Source organism: Triturus cristatus, chromosome 7 (genome assembly GCF_964204655.1).
Source record: "Triturus cristatus chromosome 7, aTriCri1.1, whole genome shotgun sequence".
Taxonomy (NCBI): domain Eukaryota; kingdom Metazoa; phylum Chordata; class Amphibia; order Caudata; family Salamandridae; genus Triturus; species Triturus cristatus.
The window spans coordinates 22,751,408-22,774,360 of NC_140590.1; the positions used below are offsets into that span (position 1 = coordinate 22,751,408).

General features: G+C 52.7%; 2 protein-coding genes across 2 annotated transcripts in view; both read left to right on the forward strand.

The window, feature by feature from the left end:
• Positions 1 to 22,953, forward strand: part of LOC146808714 (cell adhesion molecule CEACAM21-like) — a 238,775-nt gene that overhangs the window by 185,667 nt on the left and 30,155 nt on the right. The gene's annotated exons all lie outside the window — the stretch shown is intronic.
• LOC146808715 (uncharacterized) lies at positions 14,602 to 18,693 on the forward strand. The gene is made up of 2 exons (XM_085615525.1): positions 14,602 to 15,945; positions 18,315 to 18,693. Exon 1 carries the CDS (start codon positions 14,725 to 14,727, stop codon positions 15,907 to 15,909), a length of 1,185 nt encoding a protein of 394 aa, XP_085471651.1. The 5' UTR covers positions 14,602 to 14,724; the 3' UTR covers positions 15,910 to 15,945; positions 18,315 to 18,693.

Genomic DNA, 22,953 nt, shown 5'->3' on the forward strand with positions numbered 1-22,953 from the left:
TGTGTGAACCGATTTTGACCAATATTTTTTTCCTATTTGGAGGCGAGTGGTGCCACCACTTGAGAGGGACAGCGATGGGATCCAGGTTTGCTCCCTCTTATGCGAACCCTTTTATGGGTTGGTATGAGAGGGAGCACGCCTGGGCCAGAGCTGCTGCCAAATGGATTGATCTAATTGTTTTTTGGGGCAGATTTATTGATGACGTGTTGGTAATTTGGAGAGGAACTGTAACTGAATTGGAAGAGTATGTAGGTTACTTGAATCAGAATGATTTTAATGTTAAGTTTACCGCATGTCATCATTGCAATAGAATCTCATATTTGGACGTAGAATTATTTGTACAAGACAATAGGATTCAAAGTAAATTGTTTAGAAAGGACACAGCTTCTAATTCTATTTTGAGGGCAAACAGTGCTCATCCCAGATCAGTTATTGAGGGGATTCCGTATGGTGAAATGATCAGATTGAGACGGAACTGCAGTCAGGATAATGACTTTGTGACAGGGCTGACTGATTTACAAGACCGGTTAAGGAATAGAGGTTACACAAAACAGAGTTTAGCTTCTGCCAGGAGGAAAATGGAGGGGATTTCTAGGGCGAGGACGTTGGTAACAACCAAGAGGTCAAGTTCAAAGGAAAGACTGGCATTTATATCAACCTTTAGCAACGAAAAGAGTCAGATTTACAGGATTTTAAATAAGAATTGGGATTTGCTTAAAGGAATGCCAGGTTTAGTAGGTGTGATCTCGGAGAAACCGGTGATTTCATGTAGAAACTGCCCGAACATAGGTAGCATGATTACCAGGAATTATGTTGAAAAATTGGAGGACAAAGGAGAAAAAAATTGGCTACCCATGCCTCCGAAAGGCTTCTATATATGCAATAATTGCAGCATTTGTTATTTAGGTCTGAACCGGACGCGATCATTTCAGTACAATACAGTGAGATCATGGCGTATAAATGAGTTTATTAATTGCAACAGTACAGCGGTTGTGTATGGTATAGTATGCAACTGCTCAAAGATATACATTGGGAGCACTAAGCGTGTACTTAAATTACGTATACAGGAACATAAGAGGTCGATTGTAAACAAGGACATGAAATCCCCGATTTATCAACACCTGTTTTTAGAGCATAATGAAAAGTTGTCTTTCAGGTTTCATGGGTTGCAAAGAATCACACAGAGTTCAAGGGGAGGCGACATAGAGCTATATTTAAGACAGCAGGAGGCCAGATGGATTAGCCGGTGTAGAGCAGTAAGCTCAGGTTTGAATAGTGATCATGAGCTACATTATTTTTTAATTTGAGTGAGTTAAAACCCGTTTTTATGAGTAAAAGTTGAATTGCTGGATTTTTGTTGGAAGAAGGTGGTATTGTTGAATTGCGAATAGGATAGTACATGAGATGCTTATATTAGTGGATGGATTTAGGAAAGTTGATAGCTCAATAGGAACAGTGAGAACAGAAACAAGATCTAGGGTGAAGGTAGTGAGTTCGAGTCTTGAGGACGCCAAATAGAATTTTAAATCTGGAATCATCCAGGAAAACTGGTTTAATAATTAACCTTTTCGATGCTTGTGACGAAGCGGTTCTGTCATGCACGTCGGTCGCGCTGTGCGGATGACGGAACCACTCCGTCACGGCCCTGCCCGCGCAAGAACCCTTCAGCACAGCGCGGTAATCCGCGCCGCGCTGAAGGGGTTAAGAACCACTTTATTTTGTATAATTTGTGTTAGTTAAAAAAAAAAGCTTTTTTTCTGAGAATTTTTCGGAGATTAAATAATATTTTTCGAAAAGTTGTAGAATTGTTTTTTGTATAGGCAAGGATTTTGGTTGAGGATTCATTGACACGTTTGCTTGGGTTTTAACAGAGGATTGTTTATAGCGCAATGTGAAGGGTGATGACATAATGAATTGGCAGGGTGGTGAGTTTGATACTTGATGAGGGCTCAACCAAACTGGATTGGGAAAAAGGGCTATAGTTCTGATTAGAATAATCAGCAAAGAATAAACATTAGAGTTAGAATTTTTCTAATTGAATTGGAGCGATCTAGCATATTTGCCTTTTATTCAGGGATATGCAATGTTATGCAGTATTCGTTTGACGGACCAGAGAGGGAACTGATTTATGCTAATTAGGGTTTAGAATGGAGTGATTCCATTGGTTAAAAATCGCTTTTCAACACTAGCGTTGTTTGGTCAATGGTGGTGGACGGACCAGAGAGGGAACTGATTTATGATAACCAGGGTTTAGAATGGAGTGATTCCATTGGTTAAAAATCGTTTTCCAACACCAGCGTTGATTGGTTAATGGAGGCTTTTTAAGACAGTACTTCGGGCATGAACTGCACCGACGGGATTTATTGAGCTCCGGGTTTTTATTTTATTATTTCAGCCACGATTATATTCGGAAGTTGTTGGCATTTTGGATGAATTTTGCCTTTTATTAGAGGCATTTAACTTACGTTGAGAAAGGTACGTTGTTCTTAATTCATGATGACTGTCTTGTGTTTTTTTAAAAAGTTAAAAATAGGTGGAGAATGATTGATATTTTTGTTTTCTATAGATTGGTTATGATTTCTGAGACAAGGATTGTTTTTTCACATATCGTATCGATATCCATGATATTTTTTGGTGAGTATAGATCACCAAGAGCTATGGTTGCATGGGGAAGTCATGGAGAGAGAGAAGTTCAACATACACATTTTGCTGTCTAACTTGTATATAGATAACACTGGTGGGAAGATTGATCTAAGAATTGAAGAAACGTGGATGCAACAAGAAAAAGCTGGGGGTAATAATTTCTGGACTCATTAGGGCCAAGAATTGTTTGATTGGTTCTGATGCTCCGTCCATCACCACCCCCTTTTGTACCGCTTTGTTCACCATAAGTTGGCAGGGTATGCTCAGACGTGAGTCCCTTGCTCACTTTGCCACTGGATTCAAGCAAGCCTGGCTGAAGACGGGTGAAATGCCAGAAACCGGTCCTAGGAAGCTTGTTTCCGGTCCAGGGAAGACATGGCTTGGTAGTTCGGGGTCAGACTGATTTGCATATGGCCATGTCTGAACTGGGGTGGCAGAGTGGGCTAAAGAACGGTGGTGGATCAAACTCAGATCTGTTGACTGGGTGTGAGTGTTTGATTGGTTCTGATGCTCCGTCCATCACCACCCCCTTTTGTACGTCTCCCCTAGGTGTCCCAGGGGTGGGGGGCCAGGTCATAATAAGGAGGGCCCTTATAAGAGCTGCTTTATATGCCCTGGGGATAGAGAAATTGTACATTTCACTTTCTCCATTGTAGTAAAGTGCCTCACAAAATAGACTTTGGTGTCAGGAGAACTATGGAGTGAGGATCTGCACTATTTTTGCATATTCAGGACCCCTAAAGTCTCCCCTAGGTGTCCCAGGGGTGGGGTTCATGCATCAATAAGTATTACCTTTGTAACTGATGTTTTATATGCCCTGATGATGGAGAAATTGCACGTTGCATTTTCCTCATTGTAGATACCTAGCCTCAGAGGATAACTTGGCGATAGTTTATGAATGCATAAATATTGCTGGGAACTGACAAAAAACCATTGAAGGACTTAGGAGAATGGTATTGAGAGTTAAGTATACAGAAAATAAATTATAAGACTTGCTCTGCTGCTTGAAACTAAGAGGAGAAGGTTTGCCAAGCTGGAAACTTGATTTGCACCATTAGGTCCTGCGCTCTGACTGACTGCGCCTGCTGCATTATCTGCAACTACAGCCCGTTGGATGTACCTAGCTTCAAGAGGAATAAATAGTGGACTCCCAGCAAGCTGCAGGTTAATAGAGCTTACCTACGTCAACTCCACCAAGAGTCCCTGCCTGGAGTGCGTCCAGTGAACTTTTAAGGGTTTTGACCAGGTGCATTGTGGGACTTATGGTTCCAAACTTTCGAAGACCATCTTGGAGCTTCCAGACCCTTGGATTGTGTTTTGGACGCTTTAGACCCTTGATAGGAACTTCAGGAAGAAGTTTGAGAAGTTTGGAGCACCTTTGGGAAAAAAAAACTTAATAAGGTGATTAAGTGCTAGAAAAAGTTTATTCTTTAAAAGTTTACATCTCCGGTTCCCTATTTTGGATTTTGGTTCTTTTGGGGTCATTTTAAAGATAATTATTTTTCCTATATTTATGAATTGGTGTGGGATTTTAATTAGGTGTTGTGCCTTAATTATTTACTGAATTGCTGTTTTTGAATGCTTTACATACCGGTCTCCTCAGTTAAGCCTGCCTGCTCGCTGACAACTATACTGAGCCCTGACTGTGTTAGTGGCCTTATTGCCAGAGGTAGGTCCATATTTACCACTACTAATAACTCACTTTCCAACAGATGCCAAATTACAGGACTCAAAAATCTGGGAGAAATGCTCGACCGGGTCATGTTCTAGGATGTGAAGTTCTATACCTGAAGCTGGGCCTTCAGAGAAAAAGGGGCGGTTTATGATGTCTTATTATCTCTTGTTGAGCTGCTCCTTCCAAGTCTTCCCAGGCTTCAAGTCCAACTTCCTGCGTTCGAGTTTCTATGGTCCGTTTGTATTCTTTCCTGGCTGCCTTAATACATCTGGATTACACTGAATCATATTGGCAATCTGACTTAAACCATGACTGACCTGGTCAGTCTTTTGGAAGTTTATCCCTAGGAAGCTTGCAGGGAGCAGATTTACAAAGTGCTGTAAAACAGTCTAGAATGTTAATGGGTTCAGCATCTGCAGAGAGACAAGTTATATCCTCGTAGTTATCAGAAATCAGATCTATAAAAAATGTATTTGGGTCAATGTATTCCTACTTCATGCGAATCCCCCTGTTAGCAGTTAGAGAGGGGTTTATTCCTGCTCCTAAAATTGGGTTGGAAAGAGAAGGAAAAACCAATAATGATCGGATAATGATCAGTAACGGTAAAGGGAACCCCTCATAAGGCCCTAGTTTAGAGGCCAGGTCCACCGAGAGCAAAATGAAATCGATTACACGCCTTTGCCTCTGCCAATTAATTGTAGGGGAATTAATAGAACTCAAACCCTGTAAGTCCGATGAGAAAGACCAGTTATGGGTAAGTAGTATCCGATTCAGGGTGTCCCCATACGCTGAATGTGATAAAGCCTGATCTCTTCGCCCTGCCCATCGTGATTCTTCAATTATGATGACCACTGTGAATGCATTTAACCGTATTTAAATTGTTTGCCAGCGGCGGCTCATCCGCTACGGCGGAGGAGCGTCGCCCCACTGCTCTGAGAGCCGCAGAAAGGAAAAATAAATGATGATAACCCTGTTAACTTTTTACAAAGGGCTAAGTTAGGGCGGGGCTGGGGTCACGGGGGGGGGGAGTGGTTTACACTCCCTAAGTGTGCTCGACGGTTTGGCCTGCCGTCTTGGGATAAGTTAGGGCGGGGCTGCGGTCACAGGGAGGGGAGTGGTTTACACTCCCTAAGTGTGCTTGACTGTTTGGCCTGCCATCTTGGGCTAAGCTAGGACGGGACTGCGGTCATGGGGGGGGAGTGGTTTACACTTCCTAAGTGTGCTCGACTGTTTGGCCTTCTGTCTTGGGCTAAGCTAGGACGGGGCCGCGGTCACAGGGAGGGGAGTGGTTTGCACTCCCTAAGTGTGCTCGACTCTTTGGCCTGCCGTCTTGGCCTAAGTTAGGGCTGGGCTGGGGTCACAGGGGAGGAGTGGTTTACACTCCCTAAGTGTGCCTGGCTGGCTGCTCCGCCCATCTCCAACTGTGTGTTTCACAGATCAACATTCCACATGATATCATCACCCAGTGTTCCACTGGTGGAGAAGTAAATAGGAAGAAACACACTGTACCAAGATATAACAGACTGTTTGGCCTGCCATCTTGGGCTAAGTTAGAGCGGGGCTAGGGTCACAGGGAGGGGAGTGGTTTACACTCCCTAAGTGTGCTCGACTGTTTGGCCTACCGTCTTGGGCTATGTTAGGGCGGGGCTAGGGTCACAGGGGGGGGAGTGGTTTACACTCCCTAAGTGTGCTCGACTGTTTGGCCTGCCGTCTTGGGCTAAGTTAGGGCGGGGCTAGGGTCACAGGGGGGGGGGAGTGGTTTACACTCCCTAAGTGTGCTCGCCTGTTTGGCCTGCCGTCTTGGGCTAAGTTAGGGCGGGGCTGCGGTCACAGGGAGGGGAGTGGTTTACACTCCCTAAGTGTGCTCGACTGTTTGGCCTGCCATCTTGGGCTAAGTTAGGGCAGGCTGCGGTCACAGGGAAGGGAGTGGTTTACACTCCCTAAGTGTGCTTGACTGTTTGGCCTGCCGTCTTGGGCTAAGTTAGGGCGGGGCTGGGGTCACAGGGGAGGAGTGGTTTACACTCCCCAAGTGTGCTCGACTGTTTGGCCTGCCATCTTGGGCTAAGTTAGAGCGGGGCTAGGGTCACAGGGAGGGGAGTGGTTTACACTCCCTAAGTGTGCTCGACTGTTTGGCCTACCGTCTTGGGCTAAGTTAGGGCAGGGCTAGGGTCACAGGGGGGAGTGGTTTACACTCCCTAAGTGTGCTCGACTGTTTGGCCTGCCGTCTTGGGCTAAGCTAGGACGGGGCTGCGGTCACAGGGAGGGGAGTGGTTTACACTCCCTAAGTGTGCTCGACTGTTTGGCCTGCCGCCTTGGGCTAAGTTAGGGCGGGGCTAGGGTCACGGGGGTGAGTGGTTTACACTCGCTAAGTGTGCTCGACTGTTTGGTCTGCCGTTTTGGGCTAAGCTAGGACGGGGCTGCGGTCACAGGGAGGGGAGTGGTTTACACTCCCTAAGTGTGCTCGACTGTTTGGCCTGCCGTCTTGGGCTAAGTTAGGGCGGGGCTTGGGTCACGGGGGAAGAGTGCCTAAGTGTGCTCGACTGTTTGGCCTGCCGTCTTGGGCTAAGTTAGGGCGGGGCTGGGGTCACAGGGGAGGAGTGGTTTACACTCCCTAAGTGTGCTCGACTGTTTGGCCTGCCATCTTGGGCTAAGTTAGAGCGGGGCTAGGGTCACAGGGAGGGGAGTGGTTTACACTCCCTAAGTGTGCTCGACTGTTTGGCCTACCGTCTTGGGATAAGTTAGGGCAGGGCTGCGGTCACAGGGAGGGGAGTGGTTTACACTCCCTAAGTGTGCTCGACTGTTTGGCCTGCCGTCTTGGGCTAAGTTAGGGCGGGGCTAGGGTCACAGGGGGGGGAGTGGTTTACACTCCCTAAGTGTGCTCGACTGTTTGGCCGGCCGTCTTGGGCTAAGTTAGGGCGGGGCTAGGGTCACGGGGGGGAGCGGTTTACACTCCCTAAGTGTGCTCGACTGTTTGGCCTGCCGTCTTGGGCTAAGTTAGGGCGGGGCTGCGGTCACAGGGAGGGGAGTGGTTTACACTCCCTAAGTGTGCTCGACTGTTTGGCCTGCCGTCTTGGGCTAAGTTAGGGCGGGGCTGCGGTCACAGGGAGGGGAGGGGTTTACACTCCCTAAGTGTGCTCGACTGTTTGGCCTGCCGCCTTGGGCTAAGTTAGGGCAGGGCTGCGGTCACAGGGAGGGGAGTGGTTTACACTCCCTAAGTGTGCTCGACTGTTTGGCCTGCTGTCTTGGGCTAAGCTAGGAAGGGGCTGCGGTCACAGGGAGGGGAGTGGTTTGCACTCCCTAAGTGTGCTCGACTGTTTGGCCTGCCGTCTTGGGCTAAGATAGGGCGGGGCTGGGGTCACAGGGGAGGAGTGGTTTACACTCCCTAAGTGTGCTCGACTGTTTGGCCTGCCGTTTTGGGCTAAGTTAGGGCGGGGCTGGGGTCACGGGGGAAGAGTGCCTAAGTGTGCTCGACTGTTTGGCCTGCCGTCTTGGGCTAAGTTAGGGCGGGGCTGGGGTCACAGGGGAGGAGTGGTTTACACTCCCTAAGTGTGCTCGACTGTTTGGCCTGCCGTTTTGGGCTAAGCTAGGATGGGGCTGCGGTTACAGGGAGAGGAGTGGTTTACACTCCCTAAGTGTGCTCGACTGTTTGGCCTGCCGTCTTGGACTAAGTTAGGGCGGGGCTGGGGTCACGGGGGGGGAGTGGTTTACACTCCCTAAGTGTGCTCGACTGTTTGGCCTGCCGTCTTGGGCTAAGTTAGGGTGGGGCTGGGGTCACAGGGGGGGGGAGTGGTTTACACTCCCTAAGTGTGCTCGACTGTTTGGCCTGCCGTCTTGGGCTAAGTTAGGGCGCGGCTGAGGTCACAGGGGGGGGGGGGGAGTGGTTTACACTCCCTAAGTGTGCTCGACTGTTTGGCCTGCTGTTTTGGGCTAAGCTAGGACGGGGCTGCGGTCACAGGGAGGGGAGTGGTTTACACTCCCTAAGTGTGCTCGACTGTTTGGCCTGCCGTCTTGGGCTAAGTTAGGGCGGGGCTGGGGTCACAGGGGAGGAGTGGTTTACACTCCCTAAGTGTGCTCGACTGTTTGGCCTGCCATCTTGGGCTAAGTTAGAGCGGGGCTAGGGTCACAGGGAGGGGAGTGGTTTACACTCCCTAAGTGTGCTCGACTGTTTGGCCTACCGTCTTGGGCTAAGTTAGGGCAGGGCTAGGGTAACAGGGGGGGGAATGGTTTACACTCCCTAAGTGTGCTCGACTGTTTGGCCTGCCGTCTTGGGCTAAGTTAGGGCGGGGATAGGGTCACAGGGGGGGAGTGGTTTACACTCCCTAAGTGTGCTCGACTGTTTGGCCTGCTGTCTTGGGCTAAGTTAGGGCGGGGCTGCGGTCACAGGGAGGGGAGTGGTTTACACTCCCTAAGTGTGCTCGACTGTTTGGCCTGCCGCCTTGGGCTAAGTTAGGGCGGGGCTGCGGTCACAGGGAGGGGAGTGGTTTACACTCCCTAAGTGTGCTCGACTGTTTGGCCTGCCATCTTGGGCTAAGTTAGGGCGGGGCTGCGGTCACAGGGAGGGGAGTGGTTTACACTCCTTAAGTGTGCTTGACTGTTTGGCCTGCCGTCTTGGGCTAAGCTAGGACGGGACTGCGGTCACGGGGGGGGGGGGAGTGGTTTACACTCCCTAAGTGTGCTCGACTGTTTGGCCTGCCATCTTGGGCTAAGTTAGGGCGGGGCTGCGGTCACAGGGAGGGGAGTGGTTTACACTCCCTAAGTGTGCTCGACTGTTTGGCCTGCCATCTTGGGCTAAGTTAGGGCGGGGCTGCGGTCACAGGGAGGGGAGTGGTTTACACTCCTTAAGTGTGCTTGACTGTTTGGCCTGCCGTCTTGGGCTAAGCTAGGACGGGACTGCGGTCACGGGGGGGGAGTGGTTTACACTCCCTAAGTGTGCTCGACTGTTTGGCCTGCTGTCTTGGGCTAAGCTAGGACGGGGCTGCGATCACAGGGAGGGGAGTGGTTTGCACTCCCTAAGTGTGCTCGACTGTTTGGCCTGCCGTCTTGGGCTAAGATAGGGCGGGGCTGGGGTCAAAGGGGAGGAGTGGTTTACACTCCCTAAGTGTGCTCGACTGTTTGGCCTGCCGTCTTGGGCTAAGTTAGGGCGGGGCTGGGGTCACGGGGGAAGAGTGCCTAAGTGTGCTCGACTGTTTGGCCTGCCGTCTTGGGCTAAGTTAGGGCGGGGCTGGGGTCACAGGGGAGGAGTGGTTTACACTCCCTAAGTGTGCTCGACTGTTTGGCCTGCCGTCTTGGGCTAAGTTAGGGCGGGACTGGGATCAGAGGGGGAGGAGTGGTGTACACTCCCTAAGTGTGCTCGACTGTTTGGCCTGCCGTCTTGGGCTAAGTTAGGGTGGGGCTGGGGTCACAGGGGGGGGGGGAGTGGTTTACACTCCCTAAGTGTGCTCGACTGTTTGGCCTGCCGTCTGGGGCTAAGTTAGGGCGGGGCTGGGGTCACAGGGGGAGGAGTGGATTACACTCCCTAAGTGTGCTCGACTGTTTGGCCTGCCGTCTTGGGCTGAGTTAGGGCGGGGCTGGGGTCACAGGGGGAGGAGTGGTTTACACTCCCTAAGTGTGCTCGACTGTTTGGCCTGCCGTCTAGGGCTAAGTTAGGGCGGGACTGGGATCAGAGTGGGAGGAGTGGTTTACACTCCCTAAGTGTGCTCGACTGTTTGGCCTGCCGTCTTGGGCTAAGTTAGGGCGGGACTGGGGACAGAGGGGGAGGAGTGGTTTACACTCCCTAAGTGTGCTCGACTGTTTGGCCTGCCGTCTTGGGCTAAGTTAGGGCAGGACTGGGGACAGAGGGGGAGGAGTGGTTTACACTCCCTAAGTGTGCTCGACTGTTTGGCCTGCCGTCTTGGGCTAAGTTAGGGCGGGGCTCGGGTCACAGGGGGAGGGGAGTGGTTTACACTCCCTCAGTGTGCTCGACTGGCCTGCTGTCTTGGGCCAGCCAAACAGTCATGCGCAATTTGCATTTCTCCCCCCAGGCTGCATTACACAGCCTGGTGAGGAACATGCCCAGGCTCCATATTCCATTGCAGCGTTATGATTGGCTTAGGGGAGGGCGTGTGTGTGCTTCCTGCTTCTTCCGAAGCAGAGGAGAAGGCGGCGTGTGAAGGGACCGAAGCAGAGGACAGACGGGCAAAAGGTAAGGGGTTTATTTTTGTCTGTCTCCCCACCCGTCCACCCCATTCTCTGCCAGCCGCCACTGTCGTGTCGCACATAAGTGAGACATGGTCTCTTTCACTCAGCTTTAATTTCACCTCCAGTTGGTTTATAATGCCAACTGGTTGTACTGTAAAAAAGTTATAGTAAAAATGAATTCATAATATGAGAACTGAATTTATCTGAGACAGCTTTAAAATCTGATAATAAGGTTTGGAAACCAAGACCTTGACATTGAAATGCCTAAAAGCAATGGAAACGAGAACAGCCAGGCCCCGTAGCTGGCGGGACAGCAGGGGAACAACAAGATGTAACACCCTCAATATGAATAGGGTGAAAGGGCCAAGTCTCTTGACAACAAATGATGTCAAAGTCTCGGATGAGGACATCAGTCGTCCTTACTCAATCTCTGCCGCTGACCGCGGACCCCGCAGGGGGCCAATAGGCGGTCGGCGCCTTAGTGGCCCCGGGGCCCCTGTCACCCCTCCCCACTCTTTCCTCCGGGGGGTGGGGGCAGAGACTGACTGGTGCCACCCCTTCCGTTTCAGGGCCGGAAGGACGCGCAATGCGCGTCACTTCCGGGCCCAGGTGTGAGGGGGAGGCTATTTAGCCTTCCCCCACCCTCACTGGCGACCTCTTTGTCGCCCACCTCGCTTTTGTCGGACGCCGAGCCGTCTCGCGGGGATCGTCGTCGCCGTCGCCTATCGTGCAGGAACTGCGAATACTCGGTGAGTTGCCGTCTTGCCCCCTCGCCCCGGCCCTGTCCCTGGGCAGTACCAGGATACGGGGCCCTGTGGTCGGAGTACCACGGGCGGGGGGGGGCCGTGCACAGAGCTGGCTCGTTATTTTAATGTGTCCCGGGAACGTGTTATGTCGAGGGCTGGCTATGCGGCGTGCTTTTCGCCGCCACCGAGGCTATCGAAGGTGGGCGCAAGGAGTCGTAGTCGGGGCGCACCGCCGATCATCCCTCCCCCCGTAGCTGGCTTCCATCCTAGGTGTGGGGCGTATCTATATCTTCGGCACCACTTTGAACTGGAGGTCCGTTTACATGTTGCACCTGGGTTTCCCTGATTTAGTTATTCCTGTGGCGGCGGGTTGGGGAGATCGTACCGGGTTTGCACCGGGTTATAGGCCCGCGTCAGGCGCCATAATTTACGGGAGGCTGGTTTCACTGATTGACCGTGCGTCTCGCTCCGGCCGATGTAATCCGGGTCCTGCTGGCGGTATGGGGGCTTTGCGGGGCGAGCAGAGTGTTTCCCGATAGTCTGCCCACGTGGGGTCAGTGGTAGTCCCGTTTTTCGGCATGTGGGATCCAGGGAGGCGTTTCTTAGCTCGCTGCATGGGGGGCGGTGCAGGGAACGTGAACGCAATCGCATCACCTTGCCAACTCTCACTAGCGCGGGTCATTTTAGAGCAGGATTTATATGCGGCCCCCTGCTCCTCGTACCTGAATACATAATGTTGAGGCCGCGCTTTATTCATTAAATACGCGTGGGTATTTTTACGCTACATGCGGCCATAAGGGATCACGTTCCCGCGTTTCCTCGAGCTATTGCCCTCCGTGCACGAATGCGTGCGTAATGCGCGCCGAGAATTGGGATTGTATGGTAGCATTACGTGTAATGCTTGAGTTGCTGCCATCCCCCCGTGCCTGAATGCGTACGGTCAGCGCGCCACGAATTTTAGTGGCAAGTGCGCGTGGTACCTTTCGCTTAAATGTGGTAATTCGTAAGTACTTCCCCGGGTTGGGTGCCTCTGGTTCGCACATAAATTGTTGAGCTCCCTTGGCATCTGGACATTGAGTCTAGATCCGTGTCCAAGGGCCCTGCTCCCCGAGGCGGAATGCGTAATGTAAAACGCTGAAGCGCGCCCAATACTCGCTGGTTTCCCCGCGAACACAACAAATTTTGGCGCCATGGGGCTGGCTATGTTCGAGGTGGGGGTAGGGGTAGAGGTGATCTGTAATGGCAAGCGCCCCCCTGTTTCATGTTTGCCACTTTGGCGCTTACGCTGGTTTTCTCTTTCAGTACATTCGTCCGCTACGGCGTCTGGAGGTTTATTAAGTGGCAACAGGGAGACACGAGCCAAAACATCCCCCCGTATTTGGGGCTCGGACGGGAGTAAGTACGGGCAGGTGGGGGAAGGGGGTCCTGTTCGGAGTAGCATGTGGCACTCTGGAGCAACGAATCGGCCTCAAAGGGGGGCGAACAGGTGGTAATTTTCTCTCTTTCCCAATTGCAGATAAGAGAGAGCAACGGTTAAGAGATGGACAGCCAAGGATTATCCCCCCCCCTTTTTCACACCAGGGACACAGGTTGAGGAGTCTGTGCCGGGCACTTCGGAGGAAGCCCGGATCGCCGCTTTCTTGGAGCTGACAAGGGCCAAGGGTTTAGCCTGGGCAACTGAACTATTGAAAGCCAGTACCCCCCCAGACTCTGGGATAGCGATGGACGCTCCATCGGCAGATAAGGATTTGGGGGAGGGTGCGGGCCCGTCACGGTCCAAGAGAATTCGCCGCCCCACGAGCAAAGAGTTTCCGGTGGAGCAACCGCCGGCACGAAATAGAGCGGCTCCTCCACACAGGGCCCCATTGACCCCCCAGGCGGCGGTTGGTTCGGGGATGGGGACGAATATCGGATTGCCTTGCCCCCCCCAGGCGACATTTGCTTCAGCGGAGGAGCTGGGTAAGCTTTCAGATACTTTAAAAGACTTCATGGCTGAGGTCAGATCTGGTCTGTTGCTTGCCAGGTCCCCCCTGGTGGGCGGCCCGCCTGCCCATGCTCCACCAAGTGTACCCGCAGCGCCGGGGGGCTTCACGCATGTCTGGGGTCAGCAGATGGCCGCGGTGGAAATCCCACGGCCCCCACCTCCAGCTGCTGTTGTGGCTGATAACGCGACAAGTGTGGTCACTCCCGCAGTAGTGGTTCCCCCGGTGGTACCCATGCCGGCACCAACACTAGCCGTTGTGCCTAAGCCTCTAGTTACCACGGCCCCGCTAGTATCGGGCCGCTGCTCACTCGCTTGGATGGTCCCTCTAGTGGCCAAAGAGGGGATTTGGCGCAGGGAATTTATTGATATCTTCACCCTTCTCATGCATGGGGCTGAGGGGGTGGATACCAGGAGGATGGGCAATAAGGAAGAGGACAAGAGGGTGCGGTATCAGTTATATTCCGCAAAAAATATTGTGACATGGGGTCAGGCCTTTGCCATCTTTGCAGCAGTAATAGTGGAGAAATTCCCAGACGAAGGGCCAGGTCTTTTTCACTATGCGAGCGTGATTACAGAGGAGGCTGCTAAGGGTGGGGGCATGGGATGGTACCACTACGACTGTGACTTCCGCAGACAGAGAGCAATCTGCCCAGATCTTGAGTGGGACCAGTTGGAGGTCCGTTTATGGGTAAAACACATGGGCAAGCATACTGAGGAGTCTGCGACAAAGTCAGGTACAGAGAGCGGCGTAAAGAACAAAGAGAAAGAGGAGAAACAGGAGGGGAAATGGCAGAACAGGAAGTCCTTTCGGGGCGGTCGCGGGGGGGGTCGCAGGCCTGGTTTTCGGGCACGATCTTCCGGAACCTGTAGGCTCTTCAATGCAGGGTTCTGTTCCTGGGACAAGTCATGCCGTTTCTCACACAATTGCAGCATGTGCGGGGCACCCCATGCCGCCACCGCATGCTCCAAGCGCGATACCCCCGACAAGCCTTCATCGAGCAAGTAGCCCGGTAGGGTTCCCCCCTCCTGCGCTTTGGCCCCCTGCGTACATAGCTGCCAGCGCGCATGACCTAGCCCCACACGACCATGTGAAAGGGCCCTCTCCCATCTGCGTAAAGAACCTTCTCAGCGCACTCCGCGGTTACACTAGCAAGGAAGGGTCCCTCATTTCAGAGGGTTTCTTAGATGGCTTCCGCATTCCTTATCAAGGCCCCTTAGTGAGCAGGGATGCAAAAAATCAGAAATCAGCTAGGGAACACCCGGAGGTAGTGCGTGATAAAATAGCAAAGGAGGTGTCTTTGGGCAGGGTGGCGGCCCCATTTTCCTCACCCCCTATGCCCCACTTTGTGATTTCTCCCCTGGGGGTGGTACCAAAAAAGGAGCCAGGGGCTTTCCGACTTATCCACAACCTATCACACCCAGAAGGGGACTCCGTGAATTCCTGGTTGGACGAGGGTAAATGCTCAGTGTCTTACTGCTCCCTAGACCTGGCAGTCGACATGATCAGGAGAGCAGGGAAGGGAGCCTGGTTGGCCAAGTCTGATATCGAATCGGCCTTCAGGCTCCTGCCAGTACACCCGGACAGCCAACACCTTCTGGGCTTCAAGTGGGGGGACCAGGTCTTTTATGATAGGTGTATGCCCATGGGATGCTCGGTGTCTTGTGCGTACTTTGAGGCGTTCAGCTCCTTCCTACAGTGGGCCTTAACAAACAGGTATGGCATTGAGGGAGTGACCCACTACCTGGATGATTTCCTTTTCATCGGGGGAGCTGACTCGCAAGATTGTGCACGGGCGCTGCGATGTTTCAAGGAATTGGCAGGACACTTGGGCGTACCTTTAGCTCCTGGTAAGACCGAGGGTCCGGCGCAGGTTTTGGTATTCTTGGGCATCGAGTTGGACACGGTAAAGGGCGTGTCCCGACTCCCTGCGGATAAGGTACAGGCCTTGCGTCAGGAGATCTGCGATCTACTGGGTAGGGACAAGGCTACTCTAGGTGAGATCCAATGCCTGCTAGGGACCCTGAATTTTGCGCTAAAGGTCATACCCATGGGGAGGGTCTTTGCACGCAGGCTAGCTAGGGCGACTGCTGGTATAAAAAAGAAACATCACTGGGTCAAGCTGGGGACAGGGCTGAAGCAGGATCTGGTGGTATGGAGCGAATTCCTCGCCTACTTTAACGGGACGGTGATTTGGAAGCAGCCCTGGATTGATAGTCAGGAACTTTGTCTTTTCACAGATGCCTCAGGCAGGGAAGGTTTTGGGGCTATCCTGGGCGAAGAATGGTGCGCGCAGGGATGGCCCAATGTTTGGCGCAGGCGTAGGATCACCAAAAATGTTACTGTGTTGGAGCTCTTCCCGATTGTTGTTGCATTACACCTATGGCCGGCGGCATTGTCAGACAGGAAGGTGGTTTTCTGGTCTGACAACATGGCGGTCGTTCAGGCAATTAACAACCAGTCCGCCAGGTGCCGGCTGGTGCTGTGCTTACTAAGGGAGTTGGTCCGGGCTTGCCTGCGCATCAATGTGGAGTTTAAGGCCAGGCACATTGAGGGGATTCAAAATGTGGCAGCTGACGCTCTTTCTCGTTTTCAGTGGCTCCGATTCAGGGAGGCCTGGCCGCGGGCGAGAGCGCAGATGACCCCATTCCCGGACCATCTATGGAGGATCCTGCAGTGGGACTGAGCCTGAAAGCGATGGGAGAAAGAGCTCTGGCCCCAGGTACCAGAAGGCGTTACAGCGCCCACATGGCAACATTCAGAGCAACTTCTGTGGCACTGGGTACTTCAGGGGCTTCATTGGTGTCTCAGGTCCGAGCATTTCTGGTGTGGGCTAGGGGACAAGGGAAGAGCCGTTCATGGGTGGGCAGTCATTTGGCAGCCGTAAGCCACGACACTAGGTTGTCTGGCGGGGCGGATCCCACTAACTCCTATCCCATCCGGGCCGCCTTGAAGGGTTGGGCTAGGGAAGAGCCCAGGGCTCCTGATAACAGAGCGCCCATTGATTTCGAAATCCTAAAAGGCATGCTAGGGGCTCTCGAGTTAGTCACTTACTCTCATTACGAGGCCACGCTGTTTTCAGCCACATTCTGCTTAGCATTCTTCGGGGCTTTCAGAGTCAGTGAGTTAGTGGCTAGGTCCAAGGTCGACTGCTCAGGGGATGCGCTGGCACTTTCAGACGTGTCTATTTCCGGGGCACTGACCATTCTTTTACGCAAGTCTAAGACTGATCAGGCGGGGCGGGGGATCAGGGTGGTTCTCCAGCCCCTAGGCGACCCCAGGTTCTGCCCTGTACAATGGGTAAAGGCTTTTTTAGGACACAGGCCGCCTGGCCCGGGTTATCTCCTGTTGCATTCAAATGGTACCCCTGTAACTAGATACCAGTTCGAGCAGGTAATCAGGGCCAGTTTAGCCAGGGCTGGGCTCGCCCGGCCGGACAGAAGGTATTCCAGCCACTCCTTCCGCATTGGCGCTGCCACCGCCGCTCACCTGGCGGGATTAGAGGCCGCTCAGGTGAAGAAACTGGGGCGTTGGGAATCTGATTGCTATAAGATATATGTTCGCCCGTGAGGCAGCTGTTTAGTATTGTGTTTGTGATTTATGGGTGTATCGTTGAAATCACCTTTCTGATTAAATAACTTGCGTGTACACCATGTCTCCTCTTTATTAGGACGAGTGGTGTGGGTGATCGGGCATTCATTTGTCGCTCGGGCGGCCCAATGGGCATCGCATCGGAATTGGATGCGACACTTCTCTCAGACCAAAGTGGAATGGATGGGGGTGCCGGGGATGAGATGGTTTGAACTCAGGAATAAGATCGAGCAGAGACTAAGAGCACACGGATCCACCTTGCCCCACCTGCTGGTGATCCATCTGGGTGGGAACGACCTTGTTACCCTAGGGAGACGATTGCTGTTATTAGCCATGAAAAGAGACTTAGGTGAAATCTGCAAACGTCTGGGCGAGTGTGAGATCGTGTGGTCAGAGATCATCCCCCGCAGGTCTTGGCGGGGAGCTAAATCCTTAGAAGCGGTAGAGCACTCCAGGAGGCGCATTAATGGAGCAATGCGTAAATTCACAGCCCAAAGGGGTTTGGGCTTTATTCGCCATGAGATGATTCGGGGGAATGTGAAGGGGTACTTCGACTTGGATGGAGTACACCTCTCCCAAATAGGCATGGACCTGTTCTTATTGGATCTAAGCGAAGCATTGGTGAATAGAGGGTGCAGGTAAAGAGCTAGGTTGGTGGGGGGCCCTGGCTGCGACGGTTAGCCGCCTCCAGGGCTGTGGCGGAGTTACAGGGCGATCTGGAAGCAGGCCGGTACAAAGGGTACCTCTGCGCGGCACACGTGGTGCCTGAGCCAAATCGAGGAGCCTCCAGAGAGGTCCCGGAAGCCGGTCGGCGCCCCGCTAGGCCTACGGGCGGTTGTGGGCCTGAACAACCGGGGGCTTGCTATGCGACGCTCCGCCCCGAGAGGGGGGGCGTGAGTAATTTTCAACGGCACGTGATCGAAAAGAATCACTTGGGGGGCAGCACTTGCGGGTCGTTCCCGTGCTGCCCGGCTCATCAGGCGGGCAGGTGAAGTAGATGGCCACCTGCCCTTGGATCGCCCGTAAGATAACCCACCTATTACATATCCTGGAATTATGTAATAAACCTGCAGCATTTGTTACCCACTTACAACTGTTTCTTGTGTTTTCATTGGGTAACCTAATTTGGGGGAAGGGGGGTGAGCGGGGTGCCCCTGGGGGTACTATGCCGCTGACCGCGGACCCCGCAGGGGGCCAATAGGCGGTCGGCGCCTTAGTGGCCCCGGGGCCCCGGTCACCCCTCCCCACTCTTTCCTCCGGGGGGTGGGGGCAGAGACTGACTGGTGCCACCCCTTCCGTTTCAGGGCCGGAAGGACGCGCAATGCGCGTCACTTCCGGGCCCAGGTGTGAGGGGGAGGCTATTTAGCCTTCCCCCACCCTCACTGGCGACCTCTTTGTCGCCCACCTCGCTTTTCCCTCCCTACCGCTTACCCGGCATAGGTGTGTTTGGGTGGGGGGGGGGGTTTCTGAGCGTTGTAATATTTTCATTTTTCGTTGCAGGCGGAGTTACAGGGCGATCTGGAAGCAGGCCGGTACAAAGGGTACCTCTGCGCGGCACACGTGGTGCCTGAGCCAAATCGAGGAGCCTCCAGAGAGGTCCCGGAAGCCGGTCGGCGCCCCGCTAGGCCTACGGGCGGTTGTGGGCCTGAACAACCGGGGGCTTGCTATGCGACGCTCCGCCCCGAGAGGGGGGGCGTGAGTAATTTTCAACGGCACGTGATCGAAAAGAATCACTTGGGGGGCAGCACTTGCGGGTCGTTCCCGTGCTGCCCGGCTCATCAGGCGGGCAGGTGAAGTAGATGGCCACCTGCCCTTGGATCGCCCGTAAGATAACCCACCTATTACATATCCTGGAATTATGTAATAAACCTGCAGCATTTGTTACCCACTTACAACTGTTTCTTGTGTTTTCATTGGGTAACCTAATTTGGGGGAAGGGGGGTGAGCGGGGTGCCCCTGGGGGTACTATGGGGTCTCCCTGCAATGTTCCACGATGAAAGCTGAAACTCCAGGGGGGTCTTGCCCGAGTTCTGATCCGAGCTTGACTTTGGCACCAGCTGGGGGAGACTGGATGGACCAAGAGCTGTTTCTGAGTGACTCGTGGGACTTTAGGACTGGAAGACGTACACGTCACTCAAAGACTGATGCGCGTGATAATGGCTCAAAGCAGTTGCTGGTAATGATGGGAGCCAATGACACGGAAGCGTGGGGTGATTGCGACCAGGTTGGCATCACTTATGGTCACTGACTTCAACGGAGGTGGGCACTCATCTTTAATTGTTGATTTGATAGGTCGGCCGAGCGTCACAGCAAGAAGCGAACAAGACCAAAATCAGTTCATGGTCGCGCCATCTCCCCTTGAAATTTTGGGCGCAGAGCCCCCCATCTCCCCGTGCCAGCCATGATGATGTTGTCCAGAAAGTCAATGTGGCCCCCTACTGTGTTTACTCCAGTGTGCAGCTTTATTTATAAGGCTCTGGCTGTCCTCCCGGGGTTCGCTCTGTAATGGGGACAACCCTCCAGGATCATCACATAGGGCGTGCAGGGGGGCGGGGGGGGGGGCAGATGTAGATGGGTCGGTTGAACCCTTGATTCTGATAATGAAGCTTGCTGAGTCGGGGTACGAGTGTGAAGGGGAGTGGGGGTCAGCTGGATTCCGGTGAGTGGGCTGTAGGGGGGTTTGTAGTTGATCCTCGGTGGGTTTCGTTTGGCCTAGGGGGGCACTGCCAGTGTGGCTTTGAGTTTCTCGAGACTGTGGGGTGGCGCCGCAATGGGCCCCTGTGTCACCTTATCGAGCACACCGATCAGGGATAGAATTTTGTCAGAGAGAGCTTTAATTTGGCCGACCATGACCCGCTGAAAGAATCCCCAGAAGGCCCCCCCTCCTGCAAGTCGCGGCTGGCAGCGAGCTGGAAGGGCTGCGAGGGCTGCCATGGCTCTCGAGTTTGTCGGATTACTCGCTGCTGGCTGAGTGGAGCCGAGAGATGCTGACGCCGCCACATCCCGCTCGGTGCGAAGAGTCCACACGGGCGGGAGCTCTTTGAGGAGGCCTATCGGATCTCCTTCTCCCCGATTCCTTTTCGGAGGAGGCGGATAGTCCTCAATAAAAATTGTAAAACCACGTTCCCCTCTGGTATCAGATCCCTCCCTTTCTATACTTCCTGTACCCACCTGTTCCCCCATCTTAGAATAACGAAAGATTGGGGAAAATAACAATATGTTACTAAACCTGTGCCTCGCATTTTGGATGCAGCTCCTGCATTCTGGTTCATACCTCACAGCGCTATATTAGAATGACTCTAACCTGTACTCTGCAAGTAAATAAAGGATTTCTGAGACAAAAGCGGTACGTCACTGAGCTATCGACAGAAAACGCAAATCTGTGCTCTGCATGTTACTCAGTCAGCTTTTTTCACACGTTAACCACTTATGTATGTCATGAGGAGTCAAAAGTGTGACTGGATAAAACGCAGGTCTCACCGACAACGCACTAACACCAGTGTTATCTCACTATTATGAGGCCCTGAAAACTCCCGGGCGCACAAGTTCTCTGCAGCAGATGACTGTTTCTAACACAAACATTATTGCATTTTTCGTAAAGACATTCATATGACCGTCCTTCAGTCCATAGCCTTAAACTATAGGAGTTTACCTAGAAGCACAGGCGACAAACCTGTACTGTTGACGTTTGTAGGAGGGAATAATGCAACAGATTCTCAGCATGAACATTAACCCAGTTACACCCACCGTGAACTGCACATCCTCACTTTGAAAACACGTGTGTCGAGTATCTTATATTTGTCACCCACGTGTCATTGTGCTGGCACCAACCCAAGTAAAGAGGAGGTCAGAAGAGGTCTCGGCAATATTATGCCATAGGGACCCTGATGCATGTGTGCCTATGCATGATGTGAGGCATGTGGGCCTATGCATGATGTGAGGCATGCAGGCCTATGCATGATGTGTGGCATGCATGCCTATGCATGATGTGAGGCATGCGGGCCTATGCATGATGTGAGGCATGCGGGCCTATGCATGATGTGAGGCATGCATGCCTATGCATGATATGAGGCATGCGTGCCTTGAGGCAAGCGGTCCTATGCATGATGTGAGGCATGCGTGCCTATGCATGATGTGAGGCATGCAGGCCTATGCATGATGTGAGGCATGCGGGCCTATGCATGATGTGAGGCATGCGGGCCTATGCATGATGTGAGGCATGCGGGCCTATGCATGGTGTGAGGCATGCGGGCCTATGCATGATGTGAGGCATGTGTGCCTATGCATGATGTGAGGCATGCGGGCCTATGCATGATGTGAGGCATGCGGGCCTATGCATGATGTGAGGCATGCATGCCTATGCATGATGTGAGGCATACGTGCCTTGAGGCAAGCGGGCCAATGCATGATGTGAGGCATGCGTGCCTATGCATGATGTGAGGCATGCGGGCCTATGCATGATGTGAGGCATGTGGGCCTATGCATGATGTGAGGCATGCGGGCCTATGCATGATGTGAGGCATGCGGGCCTATGCATGATGTGAGGCATACGTGCCTTGAGGCAAGCGGTCCTATGCATGATGTGAGGCATGCGTGCCTATGCATGATGTGTGGCATTCATGCCTATGCATGATGTGAGGCATGCGGGCCTATGCATGATGTGAGGCATGCGGGCCTATGCATGATGTGAGGCATGCATGCCTATGCATGATGTGAGGCATGCGTGCCTTGAGGCAAGCGGTCCTATGCATGATGTGAGGCATGCGTGCCTATGCATGATGTGAGGCATGCGGGCCTATGCATGATGTGAGGCATACGTGCCTTGAGGCAAGCGGTCCTATGCATGATGTGAGGCATGTGGGCCTATGCATGATGTGAGGCATGCGGGCCTATGCATAATGTGAGGTATGCGGGCCTATGCATGATGTGATGGAATCTGCAATGTTTAAGGTTAAAAGGCATCCCATTCCACTGCTAAGCGCCTTTTCCCTACGCCCCGGTATTCCTCACGGCGCAGTGCACCGCTCTAGGCCAGGCCCCCTTTCTCCACTTCTTCCTACCATTGAAAACTAAAGGCGCCGAGTGGGATTTCCAATGTTTTGTCAGAAGGCGTTCCGCCAGTAATAGTGTTAAATCAACAACACGCGATGTCACGCTAGCTTTTTTGCATCTGGGGAAGTGACCACGTACACAGCATTCCAGGGGGTGCCAATGGTGCAGCTCTGGGAGGTCTGAGAGGAGAGCAGTGATTCGCGCCCAGTAGCGGGTCAATATGGGGCAGTCCTATAACATGTGTAATAAGCCGGCGTCTAGTGTTCAACATCGCGGGTAGGTGAAAGGGACAGTTGGGAACATGGTGTGAAGTCAGTGTGGGGTCACGTAAGCTCGGTGTAAAATGCAAAATTGTATATAAATCTGGAGTTTTGCTAAATCCTCCAGTGACGCTCTATCGGGAACTCCCGCACTTTGTCACGGTGATTCCGTGCTCCCTCCTCCTCTCATTTAGCCCTTAAGAAGGTAAAGGAAGCCGTAGATGCACTCGAATGCCCCGATAGAGCCAACAAACTAAGGGGCATATTATCAAGAAACGGCTTTAAAATTATCACCCCTTTAGCGGCAGAAAACTGCTGCTAAAGCGGCGATAATGGGCTTGATAATATGCCCTTGGGAATTCCCATAGAAGCCCAGGTTCTGGTGTGAACATGGGCTTCTATTGGAATTCTCCAGGGCATATTATCAAGCCCATTATCGTCGCTTTAGCGGCAGTTTTCTGCTGCTAAAGCGGCGATAATTTTAACGGTGTGCTTGATAATATGCCCCTAGGTGACGCCCATGTCCCATCGTGTGGATTGCTTGGAGTAGTTCACGTAGGGCTGGTTCGGATAAACTAAGTTATGCTGGCGTGAGTCAAAAATAGGGTGTCTGGCAGGCCGCGAGTGTGTGTGAAATCTACACGATTCAATAGGGTACCCTCAGCGAAAAGGTTGCCAGCTGTTTCTACTCCACCTTCTGTCCAAGGCAGCAGTGTGTGTGCCGTAAGAGTCCCAGAGGCTGTTGGGAGGCCCATCAGCGGTATATTCAGAGCATAAGGCAGTTGTTGGCAGGTGTAGCGTAAGGCCATCTTCCAGCAGGAAAGAGT